Source organism: Dermacentor silvarum, chromosome 4 (assembly GCF_013339745.2).
Source record: "Dermacentor silvarum isolate Dsil-2018 chromosome 4, BIME_Dsil_1.4, whole genome shotgun sequence".
Lineage (NCBI taxonomy): Eukaryota > Metazoa > Arthropoda > Arachnida > Ixodida > Ixodidae > Dermacentor > Dermacentor silvarum.
This window is the reverse complement of record NC_051157.2, coordinates 135,724,409-135,752,348: the sequence shown is the minus strand read 5'-3', so window position 1 is coordinate 135,752,348 and position 27,940 is coordinate 135,724,409. Positions and strand designations below refer to the sequence as shown.

Below are 27,940 nucleotides of genomic sequence, written 5' to 3'. Positions count from 1 at the left end.
AAGGATGAGCACATTCCACTCTCTAACCGGTGCTGCTCGTAGTGGGGTAGTGAATTGTCACCGAATCAGCCCGACCATTTCTGGTCATTTGCACACACCTGGTCACTTCACTACTTCGCACCGGTCGAATTGTTAATTGTCGCTGTGGCCGGGTCTCGATTCGTGAATCACCAGTCATGCCTGCTGCTATGTCGGTCTTCCATTTCGCTTACCCAGCGCGGCGAACTGCAGTTATCCAGCGCGCCCGATGCTCCGCAGCGTGAGGCCTTGAAGGAAAACGGTAGAATCTGATGTTGGGATTCAGGTCTTCTTGTTCATGGCAGCCCACGACGCAGCTGGAACGACGGTGACGCTTTTTCGAGGCTGAGCTAGGTCTCACCGGATCGGCGTCACTGATGTCTTCTGCTTCCAGCATTACGTCCCACGGCACACGGAGAGTCCGTTTTCGTAAAACTATAGGCTGCGGCCAGCTCGCAGCCTGGTCGCCATAGTCTGTGAGAAGTGACGAGCCTTTTCGCACTCTAAACAGGGCAGAAAAAAGTGCGAATCGACGCAAAACGCGGGCTAGAAACGTGCTTCGCCACAGCCAGGGCTCAATACTATCCAAGCTGGTACTACCCAGATGACGTTTTTCGCCGCCGCCAGGCGCCGCTACTATACCTCAAACTCCAGCGCAAGACGCCCATAGTCACCAACGCCGAGCGCCTTCGGTGCGAACGCGGGCAAAACGCCGACGGCATCGACAACAGCTCTGCGCGTTGCTGGTGCTGCCGCATGTCCAAGTTTATACAGCTGATAAAACTACTATCATTACTCCATCTATCTATTAATTTGCTATCGCAATTGATGCTTCGCCTTTTGGGTGAAGCTGCGACCATTATTTAAACTTCAAGCAAGTCATCACCTATTTTTGAATTGCACTTGAAGCTAAGGCATAGTCCCAAGCACTAATTGTTGCTAAGGTTCCGCTATTATTAGTTTTTGAAACTACCATCCGTGATTCGCAAGATATTTAGATACACGTGTTGCCCCTAGTGATTTACTAATGCACTTAAGAAAAAGCTGAAGGTGAAAAAACTTAAATTTTGAAATAGTAGCTATTATTGTAACTCGCTCATGCTCAGAATTCTTGGCCTTCAATGCTTGTACTTAATGCTGACCAGCACTTGAAATCTTCCACCACTGACAGTTCCAGTTACAGAAAAAAGCATACAACAAACCGAATATCACTCTTTTGTTACCCGTTGAAGTAGATTCCTGCGTAGACACCGGCTGCGAAACTGCTGGCGTTGTAGTTTGAACAGGAGTTGTGGTTTCTGAAACAGGATAGTTCAAATAAAAAGTGAAGTATTCTCTGAATGATATCGTGTTCAGATTTAAACAACAAACAACCAAAGAGACAACACTAAGAAAAGTGACGGCGACATTGGTAAAAAGGAGATAGCAAATGACAAGACGCACGCAAACCAATTAAATCTAGCTGTCAGTACACGGAATCTCCTTGGGACATAATAAAAGCGAAGGTGTGCTGATGCCCGAAGAAGCTCTCTTTTTGTTGGCGTACGCCTCCGAAATTTCCCGTGCTCACTGATAACGGTATCAGTGCTGGTGTTGCGTGGTTTATTATATATATATATATATATATATATATATATATATATATATATATATATATATAATAAACCACGCAAGTATATATTATAATATATATATATACTGTGAGATGACGCACGGGACGAAGGCAGAGCTCTTCTATTGTGACACAGTGCGAGACAGCCCACGAACACCAACCCGAGAAAATGATGATGATTATGAGGATGGGTATATACACATAAAGACGATGATGAACTGCACAGTTAGCGCTCGCAATATATATATATATATATATATATATATATATATATATATATATATATACAGTCTGTCGAGTGAATCATCGATGCGGGGCAGTGGATAGACGTCTTTTTTAGTCACGCTGCTTAGCCGCCTGTAGTCAACGCAGAAACGTAGTGTTCCATCCTTCTTCTTCACGAGGACGACCGGCGATGACCAGGGACTTTTGGAAGGCTGTATAACATCGTCCTGAAGCATCTCTTCGACTTGCGTATGTATCGCGTCCCGTTCTTTGGCCGAAACTCGGTAAGGCTGTTGTTTTATGGGCGAGACGTCGGTATATGTAATGATTCGGTGTTTCGTGATGGGCGTCTGACGCACCTTAGAGGACGAGGCGAAACATTCTTGGAATTGAAGCAGCAATTCATGCAGCGCTATTTGTTGTTCCTCCGGTAGAGTCAAATTAATGTCTACTTTGCTTAGTGATGCCGTCGCAGCCCCCGGTGTCGATTGGAGAGCATTGTCCAGTGATGCAGACGTAAAACATTCAGCAGTCTCTGTTATGTGGTAGGCGAGAGCGATGGCAGTGCGACGAAAAAGGTGACGGTGCTCATTACTAAAATTCGTCACAAGCAGCGTAGAACGTCCGTCACGAAGCGTGACGAGGCTGCGAGCGTCGCAGAGACCTAGTGTGAGCAAGAGCGACATGTTGCGTTCAGCGACTGCCTCACCATCACGTAACTTGTCACGCACGACATCAACGAGGACACTCGAACGGGGGGAGGGGGGGGGTAACGCGACGTTGTCGGCATAAACGCGAAACGTGCTGAGATGGCTGTCGTCGGTTTTGTCTGCTGCTCTCTCTGTCGAGAAGGTCACGGTGCGCTCCCGCAGGTCGATAATAGCGCCATATTCCCGTAGAAAGTCGATTCCCAGGATGATGTCTCGGGAACATTCGCGAAGTACAAGGCAACTGAAGAGAAACGTACGTCCACGAATGCCAACTCGGAGTGTGCATATACCAAGTGGGGTGACTACATGTCCGCCGGCAGTACGAATTTGTGTTCCGTACCAAGGCGTAACTACTTTCTTCAGGTGTGTCGCTAGTTTTCGGCTCACGATCGAGTAATCAGCCCCTGTGTCCAATAACGCACTGACTTCATGGTGACCGTCGAGCACCACAGGTATATCCAAAGACAGTCGGCTTCCGAGTTCAGTTGTTGTCGAATCACTGCCGGTACCTGGTCGCGTCGCTGGGAGGCCTTGCTTGCGTCGATTATCAGCGGCCTCGCCCCCGAAGGTCGCTGTCTTTAGTTTTCCCGTCTAGGGCTTGGCGAACGCCCCTGCGCCGCCACTGGGGAGCTCCGGGAATTTGGGGAAAATCGTCTCGGCGACGGTGACCGTGACTGCCGTCGCAAGGGCAGTGGCATGCGCTGTTGAGACAGGTATTCCTCAATGGCTCTTGGTCTTTCGCCGAATCTTGGCCTTGGAGAGTCGACGGCAAAACACTGAAGTCCAAGGCGGCGATATGGGCATTCACGGTACACATGTCCGGCTTCGCCACAGTGATAGCACAGCGGTCGCCTGTCCGGTGTGCGCCAGACATCCGATTTTCTTTGAAGTGGTTGGCGGTTCTCCAAGTGCTGGATCGGTTGCACTGATGGAAGTGTATCGTGAGGTGTGGGGCGGACGAAGCGCGGAGAAGCAGGAATATACCGGCTCGCAGCTTCCGCGTATGATGCGCGCCGAAGCTCCGTCGGCACAGGTGGTGTGACCTCCCTGGCAAGCGGGACTTGCAGAGCATGCTGCACCTCGTTCCTGATGAGGCTGGATATGGATCCCGCAGCAGGTTGAGGCGGGCAGTGTATTCTTTGCAGCTCGTCGCGTACCACTGATCGGATGAGGTCGCAGAGGGAGTCGATGTTCATGCTACCTCCGGCAGCTCCGATCTGATCCATCGATGACGCGACGCTGATTTGCCGGTCGTACACTGCTGACCGCTGCTGAAGCACTTTTTCCATTGTCGTGGCTTCCGTTAAGAACTCGGCCACAGTCGTCGGGGGACTACCGAACAAGGCCAGCGAAAAGCTGCTCCTTAACCCCTCGCATTAGTGCCGGAGCTTCCTATCTTCTGCCATGTCCGGGTCAGCTCGACGAAAGAGGCGCGTCATGTCCTCAACGTACATCATCACACTTTCGTTGGGCATTTGGATGCGCGACTGAATGGCCCGCTCGGCACGTTCACAGCGATCAGCATTGGCGTAACTTGCCCGCAGATGACGACAAAAGTCGCTCCACGACGAGAAGGGTTCGCGGTTCTCTTACCAGGTGCGAGCGCCATCCTCCAGGCTAAAGTATACATTCTTCAGCTTGTTCGCATCGGTCCACCCATTGAAATCAGCGACGCGTTGGAACTGAGCCAACCAGTCTTCGACATCCTCAAGGATGGAGCCATGGAAGACTTTTGGCACTTTCTGTAGCGTATAGTAAGCAGCACTAGTAGTGCCTTCCATACCGCTTTGGTGCGTAGCTGACGTAGTCTCGGGAAGAGGTCCAAGCTCAGGGGGCAATCCTCGGACTCTTCGGCTGGCCGGTGAACAGGTGTTGTCACTGTAGGCACAGGGCTACCAGGAGGCGTGTAGGACATTTGCTGGGACTACCCAGCACCTCCACCAGTTTGTCACGTGCAACAGAAGGCCTTCAGAGCAAGAAGTCCTGCACCGGCAGAGACGAGTACTAGCCAGGAAGATGGCTGACCACAAAAACGAAAAGCCTCTTCTTCTTCTCTCCTTGCCTGAATACTGGCGCGCGCTCGCCGCAGCTCGAGACCTCGTGGCAATATATATACTTTCTGCGTGACAATATATGGCCTTGTTGCGTAGTGAATTGCCCGCGAAAGTGCCGCTGCTGCTCTTCAATTAAAGTCGCCGGTGCCAAAGCGGTCAAGTTGATGCAATCCCAACGTGACCTACTGCTTAGCCACTCTCTGCGAATGAATCAGTCTGTTCTGACGCCACCTGAAAGGTACCATAGTCAGCAATGGCTAGCCCAACTCCGATTTTTTTCATTTTCATAATTGTTTTCCTTACAAAAGCACTGTTCTCGCTACGGATGTCAGTAGCCTAATCTTTCAATGAAACTCGACTTCATATTTTCTTTCAGTGCACCTGTTACCGTGTACCTATACATAGTCTCTAAATTCAAATAGTGGCTCTCCTTCCCCGTTTTAGTTTCAGCATCGAAAAATAATTACACACAAATTGCACATGTATTTCCCCCACTGAAAACGAACGGAGAAGCCGAACGTCATGGAGCATTGCTGGAGTCAGTCGGTTTCGGTCGCCTGACAAGATGTACTTGAGCCCTGAAAACATCCGAAAGCATATGAGTGTAACGACTCCGTTGTGGTTATTTGAGGTTATATGAGTCTTGCCTGTCCCGTGGGAATCGTTTGGCGACTACGGGAGGCTTTGAGCTTTGTCAAACATTTGCCTTTTAACGTGCCCTGGCAGAGGGTCCACATGCTGTTCTGATCCGTTTGTAGAACATCTTCGGAAATCTTCCTCTAGTAGGTTTCATTTCAGGTTCGCTTTCAAGATGGCGGGAAATTAAGGTCCGGTTCGGTTACTGTTCAGCATAATATAACGGTTCTGTTCCGGTTTTTGGTTTAAATGTGGCTCGGTTCGACATCATGTACCCTACTGCACTTATATAAATCTGGGAAATGCAGTAAGCTTCTCGTGCTCGTTGCGTTTCCGAGTCGTCGTTTTATAGGTGCCATACTCAAAATCTGTGCCTTCCAGATTTTCTTATGGGTCTTATTCCACCAGCTCTTCTTCATTTGCTACATTCTAAGAACAGTTACTGCGAAGAGAACTGTTCATATGCAAACATGAGCCCTTAGTGTAACACTCCACCGATTTGAACAAGCATTTCTCCCCCCCCCCCCCCCTTTAGAGCCACGCACAGCTCTGTGAACTAGCATAAAAATTGTTCCAAAGCAATGTTTTCATATTACATTGTTTTTGTTTTGTTGTTTTTTAACACGCTGTCGAACTCTAATGCAAGTTTACGCCTTAAGGGCACCTGTACTTCTACCGAGACTTGGGCTCTCCAGGTAATCTAGAACATACCGGTTGCTGGGGCTTTCGTGGGTAGCGGTGTCCCTTCGCATTTGCCACGGCGCACGTCGATGTCATCAATGGCGACGTCACTACGACCACGTGCAGTCTGGCCAGTGATTACAACCTGCGCAATGCGATATAAACACTTGCTTAGAGATGCCAGAAGTAATAATCACTTTGTACTACGTGGTCCACGCATGCTGCCGACAGGCAGTAAAGACTGAACAATAATTATTTCTTCCTTAACCATTTCCAGATGCGAATCACACAATGCGCGTGATCTGCATTGTAGACGTTTAATTTTAATCAGCTTACAAAATGTTGTGATTGCATATTTTCAGCTGATAAGTTTTAACAAAGAATTTTACATCTAGTGGTAAGACAAATATTGGTTAATTTGCCCAAAACGCAGTTAAGCTATGCTTTCGCAACTAGATGCCGTGAAATCGCAACCAAACCGGCGTCAGCACCACTACGTTGTAGAAAAAATTGGAGGATGCTTAAGCTTCGCCTTTAAGAGTGGAACGCGATAGCGTTATATGGCTCCGTTCGCATCGCATTTTTCTTTATGAATAGGTCTCAGTGCAAATCTCAACGTGGAAAAGACACTTTACAAAGACCAAGCTTACATTGATCCCCTCAAAGTCGGCTTCACTTTTAAACACAAATGCATGGCTGGGAAGACATTTTTACAGTAGCAGTTTAAACCATCTTATATCAAAATGTGAAGGCCCTAAGACCTTTTTGTATTGTTTTATTAATTGTTTGCAGTTGCCTGGAGGCGCGCGCGTGTCCAAAATTTAGAAAGGCTCGGTTTTCAACATTCCCCTCAATGTTGCCTAGAACCAAAGTACAGCGAAACACCATCAGAATTGGGGGACGCTTAAGCTTTGCCTTTAATAGTGGAACGCGATAACATTAAAAGATTCTTGGCTGCTTATCAGGCTTTTTTCTCGTATATGCAAATTACAATCCGTCGTTATCACGCCTGTAGTTGTGGTTAAGTCATACGTTAAGATTTTTATGACGCATTTTACTTTGAGAAATTCTATTTTTGTTCACTAACACCTTGCGCCACGCGGAGGGCCTGTGTGGTCGGGGCAGTTCGGGATGATCTGGTTCGGCATGATTATTTCCGCCAGACGCCGATGCTTAACGCCGAAGTCGACACCAACGCCGACACCGACGCCGGATTTTCTGCGACACGGGAACCTTAACGCTGTCGTGTTAAAATGGGGTCCAGTAGTTGTTAGTTTTCTTGCATGGAAGCAGTGCTGTAGTAGTAGCAAGACTTATGGGAGTTATAACAGTGTCTTGCCTCACTTTACGATGATCCCCCCGGAGAAGGTTCCCCAGCGATTCCATTATGCCCCTCCTCTTTTGTCTTGTAATCATCTTGAGCAAAAGATGAACTTTGTTATAGACAAAGTGCTTTTAAAATGATCGAAGTGACATTCTCTGCAGCGTCATCATATAAGCTTTCTTTACCGACTTATGCATTAGGATAAAGCATCAAATATTTAGTAACGATGTCATAACACTGCGGTTTCCCATTAGGCCATACGTGCTTTGCCTTCAATGAATCTTTTTGCTGCTTGAGAGCTTACCTTGGCCGGGATTTGCGCGAAAGAGCACTGCCCCCCCCCCCCCCCCATTGCTTAATTTAGAGGTCTTTCAGTTAAAATAGAAATTCTTATTACAATAATTACCCAAAATGGTGAAATGTATTCATCGCACACATTGCAAAGTTGTTCGTGTTTATACGTGAGAGCTGGCACAGGCTTTTTGAAAAGTGTACGTGCTATGTTGCCTGCTAGCATTAGGCTGTCTACATGCTCTCAGAGGGAGGTCTCCTGGTATGACTCCAACGCCCTGCAGCGAATCCATCGTACTCACAATACAGTGGCCTGCGGTGTCAAGCGTCCAATGGAAACCATACCACACAACCGAACAAATATACAAGAGTGTGCTCTTTTTCTTCAAAATTATACAAAAATGATTTTTAACTTATCGCTGCCCCGTCCTTAGTGAAAATTTGCAGAAAGACCGAATTTCATTGGCGCAATCGTTCAATGCAATGTTTGACACAGTTACTTGGCTGGTAAAATATTTAAAAATATGTAGAATTGATTTCTTATATGGTAAAGTCAGCTGCTGCACAGGGAGTGCTAGCACAAAGTTGTATCACCACCTGTCGGCACCAGACGCTCCGGGAGAGTCACCGCGAGTTACTCGCTGGTCTGGAACACACGGTAATCTTCCCACAACGGATCTATTCCGCTGCCACCAAAAGGCGGGGACGCAAGTTTATGCTAGCGCCCCCTTCTTGTGAGGAGCTGGCTTCACCATATACGAAAGCAACTTCGCATAATATTCTTATCAACCAGCAAAGTAATAGCCGTGTCACAAGGGCAGCAGCGAACTGCTTTTAATGCGTTAGCATTACGACTGTCAAAGTATAAAAAATCATGTGTGTGAAGTGTTGGAAGCCAGTCACTGATAGAGGTAGAGAGATGACCGAACTTAGAAGCTTAGAAGAGTGTATATGTAAGTATGTATGTATGTATGTATGTATGTATGTATGTATGTATGTATGTATGTATGTATGTATGTATGTATGTATGTATGTATGTATGTATGTATGTATGTATGTATGTTATGTACCTATGTATGTATGTACGTACGTATCTATGTACGTATGCACCTATGTATGTATGTACCTATGTATGTATGCATGTATGTAGGTATGTATCTATGTATTTACGGTATGTATGTATATATGTATGTATAGTACAACTGACGGCGATCTGCTCCGGTCCACCGCAAGTTGCACTTCGCTTCTCGAAGAGGCAGGACGTGTCTCGTGTGAGCTCCTGAACCACACTGTTCATTTTGCTCAATTTCTGAACGCGGTTTAAATGACGGATTCAGGACCTCAAGAAGGTGCGACGTATAATGCTAACTCATTTCTCTCGCATGTACCGCTAAATCGCCCCCTGAACTTCTTAACTCCTTCTTTATCTCGTGGGAGATGCACTTGGTTTCAAAGTGTCGCCCTTCCGCAAAGAGGGTTATATGGAGTTTTTGGTGAAGGGACATTGGCGATGAACTAACTTGATAGCCGGGAAACTTCTGGACAGCTACTCTCACTTCAAGAGTGCGTGACATCGAACTGAAATTCATATTGTTGTTTCTCTTTGGTTTACCTTTACAAGAAAATATAACAATTTGGGTTGCATAAGCACTTCAAGCAATGCTTGCTGCTTTCTTGTACGCTAGAGCGAGAAGGCCCCTTGATTGTACAAACATGCGCCATCCTCCTCTTGCTCGCGGCAAGATCTACTGCGCATCTAACATGTTGTGATGGTGCTGCATCGTGCTTCACAACCATGCGCGACATGGCAGAAAACAAAATGTTGCGGTGAGGGCACAAGATTTCAACAAAAACTGCCAAAGTCAGTAGCAATGCTACGCCGTGCACAGAAACGCGGGTAACACATGGTTGCTGGCGTCGCCCTTAGCATCGCTACGTTTATCGTTAGCATTTTAATTGTAAACAAGGAGTCGACTTTTGTACAGCAATTTTGATAGTGATCATTTATTGAGATAACTCTAGGCTAAAATGTTTTTGAAGAAATTCCAGGTGAAATTTTTGTGCGTGTACTTAAGCCGGAGAGCTCTTTGTGTGCCCCTGGAAGCTTTTGTGAAAATGTTGCTAATTTTCGTGTGAGAGGAGCACAACTCCCTTGATATCGAACTCTCTTTGGGAAGCTCGTGCTTCATTAGTTGAAGGGTGTTAACGAGTGCCCGTGTGGCGCTGGTATAACAATGTCGATTTTAAATTTAATGATTCGGACAGAACACCAGTAGGCTGCAACTTTAGTCTTGATGGTGATATCGCGGAATAACCTATAAATTTTTGCAAAGGCTATACATGTGGCTGTGGCAATTTCAAACCAGAAATTTGATTGTAGTGGTGAGATTGCTTTGCTCCTTAACTACGTTCTCTAAAATAGCTGTATTCTGCCATATTTCTACGGGGATGAGAGTAGCAAAAAGGGATATGAAAATTATATTTACAAGATATATACAGAGAGAGATGGCTGCAGGCAAGATGGCAAAACAAGAACAGGAGCGCTACCCAGATCGTCGTCTTCACCGTCTTTCTAGCGCATTCTTCCATGCTCGGCATAGCGCGTAACAATATTATGCGCAATTTAACTACTTAATCAAGCCCACATTGAAAACCCTGTCTCCGTGTGTCTTTTTAGATGTTTCGTTAGATGGTGTCTATTTACACTATAAAACCCAGTATCAGGTAATGAATGCTGCGAAGCATGCTGCAGAGGCTAAGTGTGGCTTACAACAGTCCTCCGCACTTCCTTTTTATCGTCATAAATCTCCACTGTTTGTCATCTTGTGAAGGTATGACAATAGAGTTGACTGATGTGTTTACTATTTTAAAATAACTCTTCGGCTTTGGAGAGGTGCCGTATTGCAGGGATATTGATCTTTTTTCATTCCTAGAATATGTGGTTCTTTAGTGTGCAGGTCAAATAAAAGATGAGAATATGTTAGCATTTTGGCTTTATATAAATGCAGCCTCTGTTGCCGGGACCCAGAACCCGCGACGCCATGCCAAGTGCAAGAACACTATATTGCCACTGATATTGCAGATGCCGAAATTCACGGATAATAATGAAAGTGGGGCATACACTTGACTGTGTGGTGTAGCGCGAAACAAGACGAGTGACACTGAGAAACGAGGACGAGCGCTTACTGCAAACTGAAATGTTTATTCAGTTGGCAGAAAACGCTCGTCCTGGGGCGGTATTCTGTAAGAGTCTACCTAGTGGACTGTCCATTTCGCCATTTCTGCCACCGTTGATTCGCTGCTGCTTGACGTGCAGGAAGGATACTGGCTGGCACTTTCCTGCACGTCAAGCAGCAGCGAATCAACGGTCGCCGAAATGGACAGTCCACTTGGTAGACTCTTACAGAATACCGTCCCTGGTTTCCCAGTGTCCCTCGTCTTGTTTCGCGCTACACCACACAGTCTCATGGAAAACCAACTAGCCCAAACCACTACCCTTCTAAGGTGCATACACATTAATGTTCACTGTTTAACATAGTACCAAGAAATTGGACGCATAGAAGATGGTCAAACGCTGCTTGTCGGATGCTAAATGCTCGAACTGTGTGCACTGCGGCTCGAAAATTAGTTTAAAGGGAAGTGATTTGTGCATGAAATTGAGCCGCACATCACCTCTTCCTACATACTAATCCAATTCACTCGCACATGCATTGTTGCATACCGAGAAGACTTGGGGAAGATCGGAGCGTTCAATTGAGAGAGGTGTCCACTGACTTGGCTCAGTGGCTTGCACTATCTGTGGACGGCCGGCTAATTCCCCAGTGTGGCCGATGAACGCAACAGTCACCGATGCTCCAGCTGTGAAGGGCAAGCAAATGTAATATACACTAAATGTTTATCCTATTTTTTTAACGTTACAAGCCACATTATCCTATTCCCGTATGATCAAATGCGGTATCTGGCATATGTTTTGTGAGCTATTAGAATAAAATGCATTCCTCACTTGAGCTGAAAGTACGGTTCACATGTAGTATTAAGGTGTTAAAAACAGTACTTATTACGGAATCCTGACACTAAGTATGCCTATTTTAATAAGCCTTCTACATCTATAATAAAATGCCTTTTGCAGGTTATGCTAGGTTTTTCCCACCGGTGATGCTAGCCACGAAGCGTTTCTAAAATACCTTAATTCAACGTATACAGTCAAGAGGGCTGAGTAATTTATACTGGCCCTCGCATTTCATAACGTCAGAGACGATGGCCGAAGTCTTGGACTGCACTGTGTACCAGTTGTGAAGTTGTGATCGCAGCCAAGAATACACTTTATTTGGCTTTGAAGCGTACCAACAAGCAGATTTTGCCGAGATATTGGCATGGCAATATTATGAGCAAAAGTAGGCAATAAAGACTGGAAACGCGAATGCACACTGGACTCATCCGCTGGCGCAATATCTCGCTCAAGGAGTAAAAGGTGTGGATACATGCATTTTGCGCTCCTAGTGCTAATTCCAAAATGAAGAATTGAAGGCGTACGTAAGATTACCATGTTACGGCTGACATTTTTTTCGACTCTTCATGTAAACCAGCTAGCCTTAACGGAATGTTGCAAGCAGGTGGCACACACCGTACCTTCGGGCGCGCTCTCCACGATTCGTATTTTACATATGTCGCAGTGAGGATATTAGTGATGTCAACTTGGTGTGCAACTAAAAACGTGCGCAAAACTAGTACACTTTCGCTCTTGCTTTGTTTCTCTCTTTCCGACCCTTTGTTATCTTCACCCATTGTATGGGGGCAAACCGGAAGTGCGTCTGGTTAACCTCCGTGCCTTTCTGGGCTTCTGCCTCTGTCACACTGAGGTCGATGTTTGAGCCTTATGAAGTACGTATAAAGACTTGCACGCAAGAAAGGCACCAGTTCTTCGGTAAGACGGTCTCAATACGGCAAGCTGTGAACCTTTCTCTAAACAACACACAAGTGATTTTCGAGTAGAATCGTTTTGTACCACGAATTGGCAGCATGCAGTCAGCGTATCCAGACTGCTTGCCGTCAGTGCCTTCCTATGTTTGCTGAAGATATTCTCGTAATATTCTATTATTATCTCATTTCGCATTCAATAGTGACAGTATAACCAGTCTGTATTAGTTTACTAAGCACTGAGTTTTAATTTTTGTCATAGTGGACTTGAACAAATTTATGTTCCTGGAGCTGGTGGTCGTGGTGTGGCGATAATATTGTTCAGCTATTTTGGGCAATGTTTGATTGTTATATACTGATTTGCAGAAATAGTGAACGTACTCTGACGTGGGCAGCATTATAAGCCTAATCAAACATTCCATATGTCAGTCCAAGTTTTGTATACATTTTCGGCGTGATTACCGTATAATTTTTATAAAATCTAAGTGGATTTCGCATAAAGTTGGCAAAAATTTCATATGAATCATGTGGAATAGATGGCATTATTGGAGTGCGTACGAGACATTTGAGTAGGGAATTTTCTACCTGACGTTCTTTTTTGATTTTTGCTTTATATTACTATAAACATATGTGTAGCAGCAAACTCACAATCTTTTTTCATAAAATAGTAAAGCTTGAAGCATGCCGAAGGACCCAGCGGCAGATTCTGACTCTGTACACTGCCAGCAGGAGCCTTTGCCAGGTCATCTGCGTCGAGCAGAAGGTAGTAGCCTGCAAAGTGAAACCAGCACAACGCACACTGTAAGGTATAAAATGCAGAATAACTGGGAAAACTGGAGACATATAGTAACATTTGCAGGACATTAAAAAGCACCACACTAGGATTTTAGTCCCAGCTATAGTTGGTATTGTAGAATCTTAATTGTTCTAGTTCTTCTTTCTGCGGTTTTACGTGCCAAAACCAGCTCTGATTATCAGGCATGCCGTACAGGAGGGCTCCGGATTAATTTTGGCCACCTGGGGTTCTTTAACGTGCACTACAACGCAAGCACACGGGCGTTTTTGCATTTCGCCTCCATCGAAATGCCGCCGCCGCGGCCGGGATTCGATCCCGACACCTCGTGCGCAGCAGCGCAACGGCTTAGCTGACTGAGCCACCCCGGCGGGTGCAGCATCTTAATTCGAACATCGCGAAAGACGGCCCGTAGCGCTCTGTGTATTTTGCCACCAGCTTTTCGCATTGTTTGGGCTGTCTTCACGAAGAGTGCTGTATATCGTATGGAAATAATTAGTGTCCATGTATAACTAAATGTCTCGTATGGAAGTAATATTCCCACACATTGGTCTTTATTGTCCTACTGTTGATGTGCGCGTCAAGTATTATTCAAGATTGTGGAAAATGCTATTGCTTGTACTGTTTCAAGAGGTGTGCAACATTAGAACTCAGGCTCGAGATACTCTTTCCAGCGGGCGCAATTCCGTTTACAAGATCAAGAGTCAGACACCCTCATTCATATAATGTTTGATATACAGTTTTTTTATACATTTCACTTCATTTTCTCCTCTGCATTTGCATTCAAACAAACCGCCTCGTGTTTCCTGCTATAGTACCCAAAGCAGCAGGAGCGTAGAATTAAAGTGAGTTGGGCAAATCGGAAATAATTTTTAAAGACTGTAGCGTAAAGTGGACGAGGACACAAGCAGAAACACAGCTGAGAAGCTCAAATAAGTGAATTTGTTTTCGTTACTTCTCCAATTGCGTCGTCGTCTCCTTTGTGCGTTATTCACAGCAATAGCATGTGGTTTTTTTTCTAAACTACGAAAAGAAATCGAAATGGAAGAAGATTGCTTTGTAACTGTGCAACCTAGTCTATAGTTTTAAACTGCATCAAGCTTGTCAAATAACGGAGCTGTCCACTGTTCGATGCCTAACGCCCACTGATTGGGAAAAAAATGTTTTTTAGGCAAGAAATATTTTTTTAAAAACCAATCACGAGAATTCCAGCCGCTAAAGTTTTTTAGGCCATTGTTAACATTTCAATAACATGGTAGCTAGACGGGAGCCTCCATACGGCCGAACAAGGCGTCATACGTTTTGGACCAACAAAATGGTGCATAATTTTATTTTAATACTTGAAACAATAGTTAGCTGCTTTAATGGATTGTGGTGAAAGATTCACGTAATCTACGATCAAGAAAGCACTGTAATAATTTTAACAGGAGCATACCAGCTACTGAACGCACTTCAAGTGTGAAGTCCCCAGGATTATTTAATACTTTACCTTCTGAAGGTAAAGTAACGACGCTGTTGATGCGGTCATCAATAATTGTTGCTTGCACAAAATTTTCTTAATACGTTTAAAGCGCATGTCTTTTGGAAGTTAAACATTATTTCACGTTACAAGACCTAGCAGGGGTTGGATAGCAGGACGCGTTGCTCAAGCTGGAAAAAGTAAGTATTATCTTGCTTGACTCCAAATCCTATTCCTTGTTTACGCAAATTACTAGATTTTACAGAGATGACGACTACGAACGCACATGTGCGAGCACATTGGCTCCCGTCTCTACAAACGTTCTGGATCGGATTTTTTGCCTCAACCCACAAGAATTGTCCATCATTCGACGCAGCTTGTTGCAAGCAACAAGCGGATACCAGAATCTTACCGGTGGGTGGATTTTTCGGTCTTCCCCGAGACCTTTTACCCTACGCGACGTTGACGCGCAGCTACGCCTAACATGCCAGGTGCGGTCGGGCGGGCGGCGAGCCTTGGCCCAACGCGTCGTCGAGCTAGAGAATGGCCTCCAACACATCAGTTGTAGAAGGCATGGAAATCAATCCGGAGGAAGCGGAGTGCTCAGGCAGGATCGAAGTGGTGAGCAAGAAGAAAAACACACCGAGCGGGCTGATTCTAACGTGCCCACGTCAGCGAAAGGAAGCGGTAATGGCGGATGCAGCACTGCCCCACAGAACGTATTTAGACGAGTCGTGGAAGCTTCCAGAATCCCGAACCTTCCTAGGGATGACTTTAAGACCATTATACGGCCTCGTGGAGGGTTGGATGTTAAGACGACAGACCTTATTATGTCCAAGCGTGCGCTCGCCAAGGCGGCTTCCCTAACAGCGGAGCAGGTGTTCGACGACACGTTGTGCACGAACCCCTTCCAGAACATTCTTGTGGCTGCCACGCCATTCGAGGCGAACGCGCGCGCCTACGCCAGGGTCCAACAGATCTGTATGGGTAATATCGTCATAGCAGTAGCGGCCTACGTGGCTGCGTCCGACGACACATGTAAAGGAGTGATCCGCGGAATCAACCTGGATCTCAGTGATGCAGAACTGAAGGAGATGATCGTCAACCGGAGGAACCCCGGCGCTCTGGGTGTTCGAAGAATCAAGATAACACCAACAGTGATCGTGTTGTTCGACGGACAAAAGGTCCCCCAAAACGTCGTGTGTGATGGTGTTCGCTACCCTTGTTCCTTGTATCGCAGGCAAATGGACGTTTGTTACGCGTGTGGAGAATTGAGCTACAGGGCCGATGTTGGCCCGAAGGGCGAAGATCAGAAAAAATGCCGCGGATGCGGAATGCGGACACCATCAGAGGATCATCAATGCAATCCCAAGTGCGCAATTTGTGGTGGCGCACACCAAACGGCTGACCGCAAGTGCAAACAGCGCTTTCAGGTGCCGTACATTGTGCGCCAAAGACGGCGGCGCCGCAGGCGCGCACAGCACACACAGCTGGCGTCAGGTCCACGTGGCTCCGACACATCTGGCGGCGGAGAAGCAATGGCGGGAGAGAAGACATTCTCCTCTCCCCGCCGCCATAGATCGGCATCTAGAGGGCGCTCCCGCTCTCGTTCCAGGGGGCGCCCCGGCAGCAGGTCGCGCTCACGCTCCAGAGGGCGCGACAATAGCAGCAGATGATCCCGTTCGAGAGGACGTCCAGGCTCCAGGGTCCGAATCCAGGAACCAATGTCCTGGGCGGACAAGGCCAGGCTGAACATCCAAAGCGGCAAAAAAGTAACACAGGGCATCTCGCCGGAGCATAAGAAAGAACAATCTGAGATTTTAATGCTTAAGAAAGAAAATGCAGAACTTAAAGAGGCACTACGAAAGTTGAGGTCCGAGTTCGAGCTCTTCCGTAACTCACGTGAACCCCCCGAAATAGACTCACCCATCCCGGTTCAAGCTGAAGGGTCGAATAAGCGCAAAGCTGTTTCTCCCCCGCGACTACGGAAAGAGAGGCCATGCAAACTGACCAGACCCCCGCTCAGGTCCCTAAGCCAGAGCCAAACGTACTCGCGTCTTTTGCGGCGATTGAGGAATCCCTCAAGCAGATGAGAGAGGCCTTAGCCATTCAATCAAGCACTATCGAGCACATGAACGGGAACATCTCCCACCTGACACGTAGAGTAGGAATCCTCGAGTCTAAAATGAAAACGATAGACTCTAGCAAAATCGAGACCACCACCGCTAGCACCATTAGAAAAGTCAAGAAAGTACAGCAGGATCCGGATAACACGAGTTCGCTGCAGGCTTTGCTAATTTAATATAATTCAAAATGGCGGGATAAACCGGAAACATACTTATTTGGCAGTGGAATTGTGCAAGCTTCTTAAGGCGTAAAGCTGCTCTACTGCAGCTCATCAAATCACAAGCGTCAACGCCGCACGTCCTGCTCTTGCAGGAAACTCTCAGCGATAATGTAAATCTATCGGGCTACCGTTCGGTTAGCCAAAAGGGAGAAAATGGCAGAGGTATCGCACGTTTGTCAAGAAAGACATCTCTCTTCAAGAAAACGAAGTCAAAATTTGTAACTCGGATAAGAGATCCGGTCTCGAGGCACAATTAATTGAAATCATCCCCAATGGCAAAATCCGGCGTAACATTTTCATTCTCAACTTGTACAGCTCTCCTTCGGCTTATAAGCATAACCTCCACTCACTCCTAAATAGAGTCGTAACCACCTCGAGATCGCACCCCTTAACAGTGGCTGGAGATTTCAATGCTCCCCACCCGGCTTGGGGTTACGTAGCACGAACAAAGAAAGGGGCCAATCTAGTTTCAGCTAGTACAGACCTAAACCTAACGCTAATCTCGGACCCACGTTTCCCAATGAGGCTGGGAAATTCGGTCGCCAGAGACACGACGCCTGATCTCAGCTTCAGTAGAAATGCGGAGGCGAAATGGTCAAACTTACAGGAGAACTTGGCGAGCGACCACTACATAATAGAACTCAGGATGGAAATAATAGCACCTCCCCCAAAACGTACAAATACACAGACTAGGACCTCTTTAGGAAAATAAGAGGTGAAGATGAGGCAGTATACGACACCTTCAGTGAACTCTTTGTACATATCCAGAAGGATGTCGAGAAGGCCACCAAGGAAATAGTCACAGAATTTAATGCCTCAGGGATGGGTGCAAGGTTAGCGCACCTCCTGAAAGCCAAACGCTCTCTCCTCGAGAGGTGGAAAACACAAAGACTCAATCGGAGACTGCGGAAAAAGATCGCCAAGTTCAATACGCACATTGAGCAGCATTGCTCCGAATTAAATAAGCAGCAGTGGAGGGACGCCCGCTCGGCAGCGGACGGGAAAATGCGAAAAGGAGGTAAATGGAGCCTCTTCAAACATCTCCTAGACGATGGACAATCGAAAGGTAATCAGAGACTAGCCATAGACCGACTTATTAATAAGGAGCTAAGGGACGGCATCTCAGAAGCATCCATATTTAGGAAATTAGCCAACAATTACCTTCCACTTCACCAAAGCTCAAGCTCTTCCCACCCTCGATATGAGGGCGCGCCTGCCCCAGAGCTGGACGCTCCCTTCTCGGAAGCTGAGATCAGGGAAGTGCTGCATAATCTTAACGGAAGGTCTGCCCCAGGCCCCGATGGAGTCGCAAACCGGCTCTTAAGAAATTTAGACGACAAAGCCATTCATTCCTTAGTGAACGAGGTAAACAGGGTATGGGAGGAGGGTGTAGTACCGTACAGTTGGAAAAAGGCCACAGTGGTCTTAATCCCCAAGCCAGGTAAATCACCTAGCTTGGAGAATCTCCGTCCTATCTCCCTTATTTCTTGCTGTAGTGCAGTGACCTTATCAGTGTTGTGTATGTGCGTGGACGGTTTGACAACTATCGAGACATGTGAATGAAGAATGAAGAAACAGAAGAAGGCGAGCTAGGGACAGCTTCAAAGTGGGTACGAGCCATGTGCTGGGGACATCATCATCAGGGGCAGCTTGCGCGCTTGGCAGCGCTCAAAAAAAAACGAAGCAAGAGAAAAAGGAAGAAGAAGACGCGGGTGCTGGACGGGCAGAGTGGGCTCGTGACTGGAAGACGCAGGACCAGTGCGCTGTTCCGGGAGCTCCTGCCGCGGTACCTGAGGCGGCCCTGAGGACAACGCGCCTGCCTGTCGGTGCAGACGCAGAGTGGCGCCTGGTGCGACGCCGTTTGGAGCAGGCCTGGCTGCTGCCTGCTCGTTGCCGCCTGTTGGAGCAGCTTCAGGCTGTGTCCGGGGCGAGGCCTAACCGAGGCCATTGCTCGAGGCCTAACCGAGGCCTTTGCTCGAGGCCTGAGGCCTTTGCTTGGAGGCCGCCTCTTGCTCGAGGTGGCATGTGGAGTTGTGGCGGTGGAAGCCACCCGCCTGACACCCGTTCGAGTGCTCTGGCCACGGTAATGCAGCCGTGGGCCGTCGCCTGCCTCATTTGAGGACCCGTGCTGTCATCCGGCCTTGGCTCGCCTCCCACGAGGGTCGTCGTGCGTTAGTTCATCAACAGAAATCGTCGCGACTGCTCGAGACGACCTACCGCCGATCGACGACATCCGTACTGAATCCGTGAGGCCTATTTGCTCTTCTCTCGAACGCTGCGCGTAGGACCTCGTGTAGACGTGTTTGGTGTAAGGACTTTTGCTCTGTATGCTGTGTTTAGTGTTTGCCTTGTTTCAGTTCCATCATGTTATATAAATGTTCGTTTAAATCCGTTCGTGCGTCTCTGACGTTTATTACCGCCTGACTGCACACAGACATACGTGCCGAACTATTCCATCACACTTGCATTAGCAAAGTAGCGGAACATGCAGTGCATAACAGGATATCGAGACATATCGAGCGGAATGAGCTATTCCCGTACAATATGGTGGGTTTCAGGCCCTCGCTTTCCACGCAGGATGTCATGCTCCTGCTCAAAACACAGATCATAGACTCTCAAAACAAAGATGTAAAAGGGGTACTCGCACTAGATCGATCCATGGCCTTCGACACAATTACACATGGCTACATCCTTAAGGAGATATCGGCCTTGAACTTAGGAGTTAAATTCTTCTCCTTCGTTGAATCCTTCCTTGAGAGCAGGACGGCGGTCATAAAGTTGAGGCAATCAGTGTCGGAGTCTTTCACACACGGAAGAAGGGGCACACCCCAAGGGGCAGTTATCTGACCACTTCTGTTCAACATAGCAATGCGCAAATTGTCGGAAAGCCTTGCAACAATTCCTAATGTTGGTCATGCATTATATGCTGAGGACATTACAATCTCGTGTCCCGGAGGATCGGAGGCGACGGTCGAACAAGCTCTACAGGATGCTCTAGACGTTACAGATTCTTTCCTGGACGGTGCGGGACTTCCACTTTCGCCTGGAAAGTCGGAACTCCTGCTGTACAGGCAGGCTAGACGAGGTGCTAGGGGACTCACCCCACTCGATCAGGTGCCCATTAGCGTTCGTACCAGGGATGGGTATACCATCCCTATTGTAGACTCTATCAAAATTCTAGGGCTTTTATTACACTCGAAGGGCTGCAACACAAAGTCTATAGCTCATCTCACCACGAAAACAGAGAACATTCTGAAATTAATTATGAGAGTGTCCAACAAGAAAGGCGGCATAGGCGAGGATATACTCCTTAGGGCTTCACCACGCTTTCCTCATGAGCCATGTCATTTACCTAGTCATGGCCCTCTCTTGGACAAAAATAGAGAAAGATAAATTACATACACTCATGCGCAAAAGTGTCAAAAAGTGCTTGGTGTTCCAATCACGGCTAGCACAGAGAAACTCATGAAATTGGGAGTACACAACACCACTTCGGAGTTAATTGAAGCGCAAAGATCAGCACAAATTATTAGATTATCGAACTCCAAAGCAGGCAGAAGACTGTTGGATGCGGCAGGCCTCTGTCCTAGTTTTAATCAGAGAGAAACCACGCAACTTGATAATCAAACAATGAATTCCTTTATTGTAGACCCTTTTCCAAAAAACGTCCACCCACAACACAATAAAGGTCGAAGATTGGCAAGGGCTAGGGCTTTCCTAAAGAACTTATCCGGAACGGAGACCTTTGTTGACGCGGCACGACACACGAGCTCCTACAAGTTTTCCGTAGCTATAGTCAATGACAGGGAAGATCTCCTCTCGGCAACTTCGCCAAAGACCTCATTGGTCGACGTGGCGGAGCAGGCTGCTATAGCTCTCGCATTACTTGATACAACACGCACTACAGTTTACAAGGACTCCCCAGCGGCAATTAGAGCGTTCGCATCGGGATTGATAGCCAAACAGGCAGCCAGGATTATCAACGGCAGACCCCCCTCAGACACTATTCATCACATAGTCTGGTTCCCAGCCCACATGGGATCAGACGTATTACCGGGTCACCTGAACCTCAATGAGATAGCCCACGACCGTGCGCGAGGTTTCATATGCCGCGACGGGATGGTGCCTCGGGTGAGTTTGGGAGAGCTCTTCCACAGTGATCCTCTAGTTACTTTTCACGAAATTACATCACATTACAGAGGGGATAGGCACAGTTTTCCCTCCCCCCATCATAAGCTCAACAGATCACAATCTAGCACGCTCCGCATGCTCCAGACGGGGTCCTACCCCTCTAGGGGCTTTCTGAACAAACTTCACCCCTACATCGGTCCATTATGCCCAGATTGTGGCACTGAATTTTGCTCATTACATCACATGCTCTGGCAGTGCCCTGTGTTACAGGATTTTAACCAAGAAGAAGACTGGACGAAGGCCATCACAGATCCCAGACAAGACGTCCAACTCCTGGCTGTCCAGAGGGCCCGTGAACGAGCGCAGAGGCACGGCCTCTCTGTTCCGACATGGGACTAGCCAACGGCTAGCAGGCCCCCCTGCCTAGCTTCTCAGGACCTAAATAAAGTGTTTACTACTACTACTACTAGATTTTACAAGTAATTTAGTGCTTTATAGAAAATTCTCGCTAGTATTGTACATCCTCATGTTGAATATATGGTGCGTCATAGACGAAAACTATCAAAGTGAAATATATGTGAGCCAAGAAAACCGTCTAAATATGGTGTAAGCGATAGAAATTGCATAACTAAAATCGATGTCCTGTGGAATCGCCACTGTGAAAGCATTGCTTTTAAAGAAATCGCAATGCACAGGCTGGTTCCTGCAGTTGGAAACTTCAAAGCACCTTTTTTCAGGCTATCTGACTATCCCGCCAAAAACGTGGGCCGATCCAGAAAGTTGTTCAGTGTAAAATGTGTGCCCTTCACGGTGGGTAGGTGCCACTGACTGTGTGTCACTTTTTAAGGAACCACATTGACGCCAACTTGGGTCACTGTATATGTGCCACTTGGTTTGCACGGACCTCAAAGCGGCACTACTAGAATGCGCATTTGTCCAGAGGAAAGCTGGAGGGAGGAACCCAACTACAATACTCGAAGCCTCATGCATGACGTGTTTCGTCTATTCGCATACCTGGATAGTCATCGTAGGTGAGTTGTGTTCAAATTTTTTTTACGATGAACTATTTAGAATAAGTTTTAATGTCTGACGTAACTATGAGGGGCTAAGCCTGAGTCACCTGAATCTGATGGTATAAAATCAGGTTAAGCGTGGTTTCTTTTGTCTCTGAAGAATGACTCATATTCAGTACGACCCAAGAAGCAGGTGGTTTTACAAGTGCTTTAAAAGAAGTATATATAACCAAATTAAAATTTACACTCTTAAAGCATGGGTGAGATAAAAAATGACAAAACGAGAAGAAATCTATAATAATAAAATCCGAAATCACGAGACAAAATCAAATTATTAGTCGACAGGGTTCTTTAATTTATTAAGGTGCTTAATAGTGTTTTAAATTGCAGTAACGGAATCCCCGTGGATGAATCCTAGCGAAGATGCCACGATGCAGAAATATCACAGAGAGGCCAGAACCCTACCAGACCTCTCTAAATAAATATTTACCGGCGAAATGAGGCAACGCAGCTTTGTAAAGAAACTGGACATTGTTTTGCGGGACAAGAATTACTATTCCAGGAGAAACCCAGATATAGAAGTCGGGAGACGATGGAAGCGTAGACATTACAGAATCTTGAAAAACGGAAGAACTTTTGTACTAATCTACCGTAACATAAGCTGAAGTTGGCATAGCAGAAATAATGGGGCCATGCTTGGTCTTAATATTTTGATAACCCATATGTACCATGCTTCTACTTTCGTGTGGCTTTGCCGTTGTACATAAGTGACTTTTGTAGAATGCATTTATTCTTTCCTTTTACGCTATTAATGTACCTGATCTGTTTGACTCGAAAGACACGCTTGACTTTATAGAAGCTTTCTGTGTACGGGTCATCTGTATCTTAACCTATTGCTCTAATACCGAGTTTTCGTTTCGAGCGCGTTGTAACACTGTTCAAAACAAAGTTGCTTGTTCATTGTGAAATAAAAAAATAGGTGACATGGCTTGACCTTCCAAGATTCAACGATGCGATTGAAGTGATCAAAGGTGACGTACCAGGGGCGCATTTTCAAATCCTTCAATAACAGAGCTGTCTAATTACGTGCACCAGCATTGACTATCGAAATGCACCTCTAAATTGCCTGATACATTCTGGTATACTAATATAAAAATGTCCGACGCAAATATAATTACAAATATAATTACTGGGGTACCAATCTGTAAATTTTCACTATCTACAAGATTCTTTGGTAAATAACTATATAATAAAGAATAAATGGAATGTCTTACCATCAGTTGTGCCCAACGTGTGGTCCTTCTCCACTCCACTTGAGTTGGAAACCGTTGCACCACGGTGTCGGTACCATTGTGCGTTGGTCAGACCCTTGTTGTTGAACCAGTTACACATATCCTCTTCGAAGGAGCAGCTCCCGGGGGGAGGACAAGGCACATTGCCCAGGGTGATGTCGTCTACGGCTACAGTTGCTGCCGGGTCACCGGAGGTCGTTGCATCGAAGACAATCTGCGTGGCCAAAAAAAAAACAATTTTTGTCCTTGAAAAAACACTTCTTTTGCTTAGAAGATTTGATGAGTTTGTGCTTCAAGGACCCATATGAATAGCACACTCCAGCATCGGCAGACACTCCTCCATTAGCCTAGGATTTCGCAAAAATATCACTCAAAGCTCATTTTGGCTTTTGAGCTTTGAAGGAAAACGACAAAGGCAGAAGACGCAGGAGTCAGAAATACAAATCTGCTGGTGTCATTTTGCGCGCGCACACACACACGCGCGCGCGCGCGCGCGCGGGTGTGTGTGTGTGTGTGTGTGTGTGTGTGTGTGTGTGTGTGTGTGTGCGTGCGTGCGTGCGTGCGTGCGTGCGTGCGTGCGTGCGTTGTCTTAAAAGCGCTTTGTGAACATGACCAAGGCACGCCGTTTCTAGAGCCGCGTGTGCATGAATGCGACAGTAGCGCATCGAATTTCCAAGCGCACCCGGGAAAGGCGATGCGACGCCGTTTACAGGTAGCGCATTAACTCTCCCGAGAACGTAGTGCCACGCGCGTGAGTCGACTCCCACCCCTAAATCTACCATCGCCTCGCGGATTAATGCGATGCGCGTTCCTAGCTCATTACCACTGTTTATATGAATGCGATTCGCTAGAAATGCGATGCGATGCGCCACTGAATGACAAACAATCGGAAGGGCCCAATACTATTACTCCCGAAAAGTCTTTCTCGCAGCCCCCGCTACAACCAAATGTAAAGCTTGTAATCCTTGTGAATTGGGTATTTATAAGCCCTTCCTAACACCCTTATTTCCATACGTTGAGCCTAAAAAGTTTCTCAACTGAAGTAGTATTCGAAATATTTTTCGAATATTCCATTACTAGCTGCTATCTACACTACTATCTTGGGGGAGCGACGTTTTACGTAATTATTGAACATAACGATTGGATAAGCATGTACTACGGCTCGCGTCTTAGTTTTTGAAGAAATGCAGAACCTTCTTTGGGATATGCCTCAAATAAAAACAGCAGTGCTCAAGATATCATACCTTCAGTAGTTTCTAATACAATGCGATTAGGAAGCAGGGAAGTGAGGGCCATTTTTTAAAGCGTAGTGGCTTCTGCCTATCGCGGCGACAGCCGTGACCACTGCTGCTGCTGTTGCGACGGTAGGTAACACGCAGGATATACTTGTTCATAGACGTTTTACGTGCGGCGGGTGCAAGATTAGCAAACGGGCTTACGGGGTGTTTGTACTAAGAGCACAGGTAATATTAAAAAGCCGTTTTTATATGGCATGATGGTACTTTTGGAGTAATGCAGTGGTAAGTGGCAACCATGAAGTTATAGGTGATACTAAGTAATAAATCGCTAATAAGCCAAAACCGAGCAATCGGCTATTAACTTTGAACAGCGAAGCTGTTTAAGCGAGCTGGAATTTGTGGTGCGTAGCAAGAGACTAATAAAAAAGAAAGAAAATTACACCATCTTCCCGTAGGGGAACCCTGAGTAGTACGCGAAGCAGCCATGGGGTGGACTCAAGGTAGTTTTATCAGCTGTATAAACTTGGACATGCAGCAGCACCAGGAATGCGCAGAACTGTTGTCGACGCCATCGGCGTTTTGCCCGCGTTCGCACCGAACGCGCGCGGCGTTGGTGACTGTTGCCGGTGCCTCTGGGGCGCCTACCGTCGCGTCTCTAACCTAAGCTGCTTCGCATTATCGCGCGCAGAGCCGCAGGTGCTGCCATTCGTTGCGCAATCCGGAGAGGAGAGAAGCGTCGGAGAGGAGAGGAGGAATGCCGAGAGGAGAGGAGATGAGAGAAGGAGAGGAGAGGATGGGGAGGAGGATGCACATGAATGCCGCGAGGAGAGGAGATGAGACAAGAAGAGGAGAGGAGGGGGAGGAGGATGCGCATGCGCAGTAGGGGTGTGGACGCACAGCGGGTGGATGGATGGAGGGAGGTAGGGAGGGAGGGAGTGAGTGGACATAGCCCCGATCATAAGATGCTTCGCATCTAATAAACTTTCTTGCCGAGGCGGGATTCGTACCCGCGTAGCCCCGGTCCCAAAGCGAGCGTCGTAAGCACTAGGCTATACTAGGGAGCCTACATGCAAGCGCTAAAACAGCGCTTGCATGTAGGCTCCCTAGGCTATACAGCCACGCCTACAGAGCATGCATTTATGCGAACCATGTGACTGCGTTCGAGCGTCGTCTTCTACGTCCACAGCTGGCGCGTTCGTATGCTCGTGCTTAATGGAGCCTACATGCAACGCTGCCTACTCGTGTTCTGCGAGGTGGCAGAGGTTTTGCGCGCTATGAGAGCTGAGAGAGAGAGACGCATTCACGGAGCGGGTCTCCTGGAACGCGATGTCGGCATTGGAACGCGGTGTCGGTGTTGCAAGCTGCGCTATGCAACGCGCAGTGACAACCGTAAGTCCGAGACGCGCGAAAAGAAATTATCATCATCATGAGTAGTAAGATCAAAAGTTCGCGCGCACTTCTAGAAAATGCTGGGCTACGATCGTCCAGCTCCGCTGTTTCAAGCGTTGCGCGGCCGAGTGCAAGGTTAAGCATTTTTGTTCAGGCGGTCTCATCGTAAGTGAGAAATTGACGGGAGTTCTCAGTTTACAAGCCATATCGACTTTAGGGGTATCGGAAATGCCGCATTTTCGCCGGAAAGACGAAGCATTGAATGGATAACAAATTATTAGGCCACTATACAAAGTAAGGTAAGTAGCTTTATAATGTGCATATACTGCTGTAAATATTAACTTCCTAGGTAAATTAGTAGATCTCTGAATTTTATTATATTGATGCTAGAAACAATTGAAAATGCGACATTCCCAGTTAACTTTCAGATATAAGTTTCCTTTGCCGCTTCAGTTGGTTTTTGCACTGATGGTACTGATGTTGCTTTCTTGCACACTGCGCAGGAGGATAGTAGAGAGCCTGTATTAACTTCAATGTTGAGCTTTAAGCTGGTATGCCTAGACAAATGATCACCATTATGCATAAATAGAAGTTCGTGCCCTGTGTGAAGGCATTGTTTATTGCGTTATCTTGGAATGGTGAGCACTTTTATATAACTGGGCGATGCCTAAGCGAACGTGTCCTAGAAAATAGGTATAACATAGAAAGGGTTGCCAGTGGGCACCTTGGCATGGCATGGTCGCGATTGTGGTTGCCGGCCTCTCTTTGATCAAGCGCAAGTTATTGGAAAAAGCAAGGAAAGATACAAGCACACAAAATACTGTAATGCAGTGATTTGGGCTTGTTGGTATGACATCGTGAGGCTCTTTTAACCACTAATGCACTTTATTTTATACGCGAGGGTTTATCTCCTTTAAAAGTAACGCATGAACTGCCGATTGACGGAAGTATTCGCTTTCTTGACATTAAGTTTTTATTTTGCAACGACCATGTACGCTGGAAGTACGAGCCTCGCGCGAACAAGCCATTGCTCCCATATCAGTCCACGCCCTCTAAGTTGGTTAAGAGGGGAATAGCAAGGACATGCTTGTCAAGCGCGTTATGTAAGTCATGCCCTGAGCTGATGACCGACAGCTTCAATGATCAGATCCTCCGCCTTCGTTTGGCAGGTTACCCTACACATGTCCTTATTAGCGTTGCTGAGAGTCTGCTGAAGTCGAAGTTATCAAAGAATTATTCCAGCCTGCCTTGTCTAGACAAGAAGAACGTAGCTGTCATCCCGTATATCCACGGCCTATCACACAGTTTAAAAAATAGGTCAACGTGCTAATGTTAGGGTCGTGTTTTCAGCATCTACAAAATTGCAATGTCAGTGGAGACTAACCAGGCCAGGCCTGTCTGAGAAGTGCATGTGCAAAAACAAACACCAGGACCCGTTTGTGGCATCTGCCGGAGAAATTGTTTAAAACCTTCCTTTAAAGTGGGGAAAACATTACGTGGGACAAAGCGGAAGGTGCCTCAACGAGCGTTTAAGGTAACACCGGTAATACTGTAGCAGAAAAGCGGGGTGGGTTCCTTGACGCTCACTGCAAGCATTGCAAGTGGGCTGACGCCGGGGCGGATGAAGGTGACCGCTCGACGTGTGCTCCAGCATACAGAGAGTGCTCCATCGTGGGAAGAGCACGAGGAAGATTAACACGCGAAATTATCGAAGCAGAAATGATTGATAGGCTCGGGGATAACTGTATTTCACAACCATCAATTGCCCTTTCCCGCAAAGAGTTAGCTTACCTGCGTAATGGTGTGTAAG

The 27,940-nt window shown here is 46.8% G+C and overlaps 2 protein-coding genes across 2 annotated transcripts in view; one reads left to right on the top strand and one right to left on the bottom strand.

Moving 5' to 3' along the window:
• LOC119448918 (MAM and LDL-receptor class A domain-containing protein 2) overlaps positions 1-27,940 on the top strand; it is a 666,053-nt gene that overhangs the window by 477,306 nt on the left and 160,807 nt on the right. The gene's annotated exons all lie outside the window — the stretch shown is intronic.
• Positions 1-27,940, bottom strand: part of LOC119450647 (MAM and LDL-receptor class A domain-containing protein 1) — a 464,623-nt gene that overhangs the window by 314,361 nt on the left and 122,322 nt on the right. Inside the window, exons 24-27 of the mRNA XM_049666103.1 lie at positions 23,486-23,717; positions 13,117-13,239; positions 11,273-11,409; positions 5,967-6,081 (exon numbers count right to left, since the gene is read on the bottom strand). Of these exons, the coding sequence (XP_049522060.1) occupies positions 5,967-6,081; positions 11,273-11,409; positions 13,117-13,239; positions 23,486-23,717 (607 nt within the window). The remainder of the gene's footprint in view (positions 1-5,966; positions 6,082-11,272; positions 11,410-13,116; positions 13,240-23,485; positions 23,718-27,940) is intronic.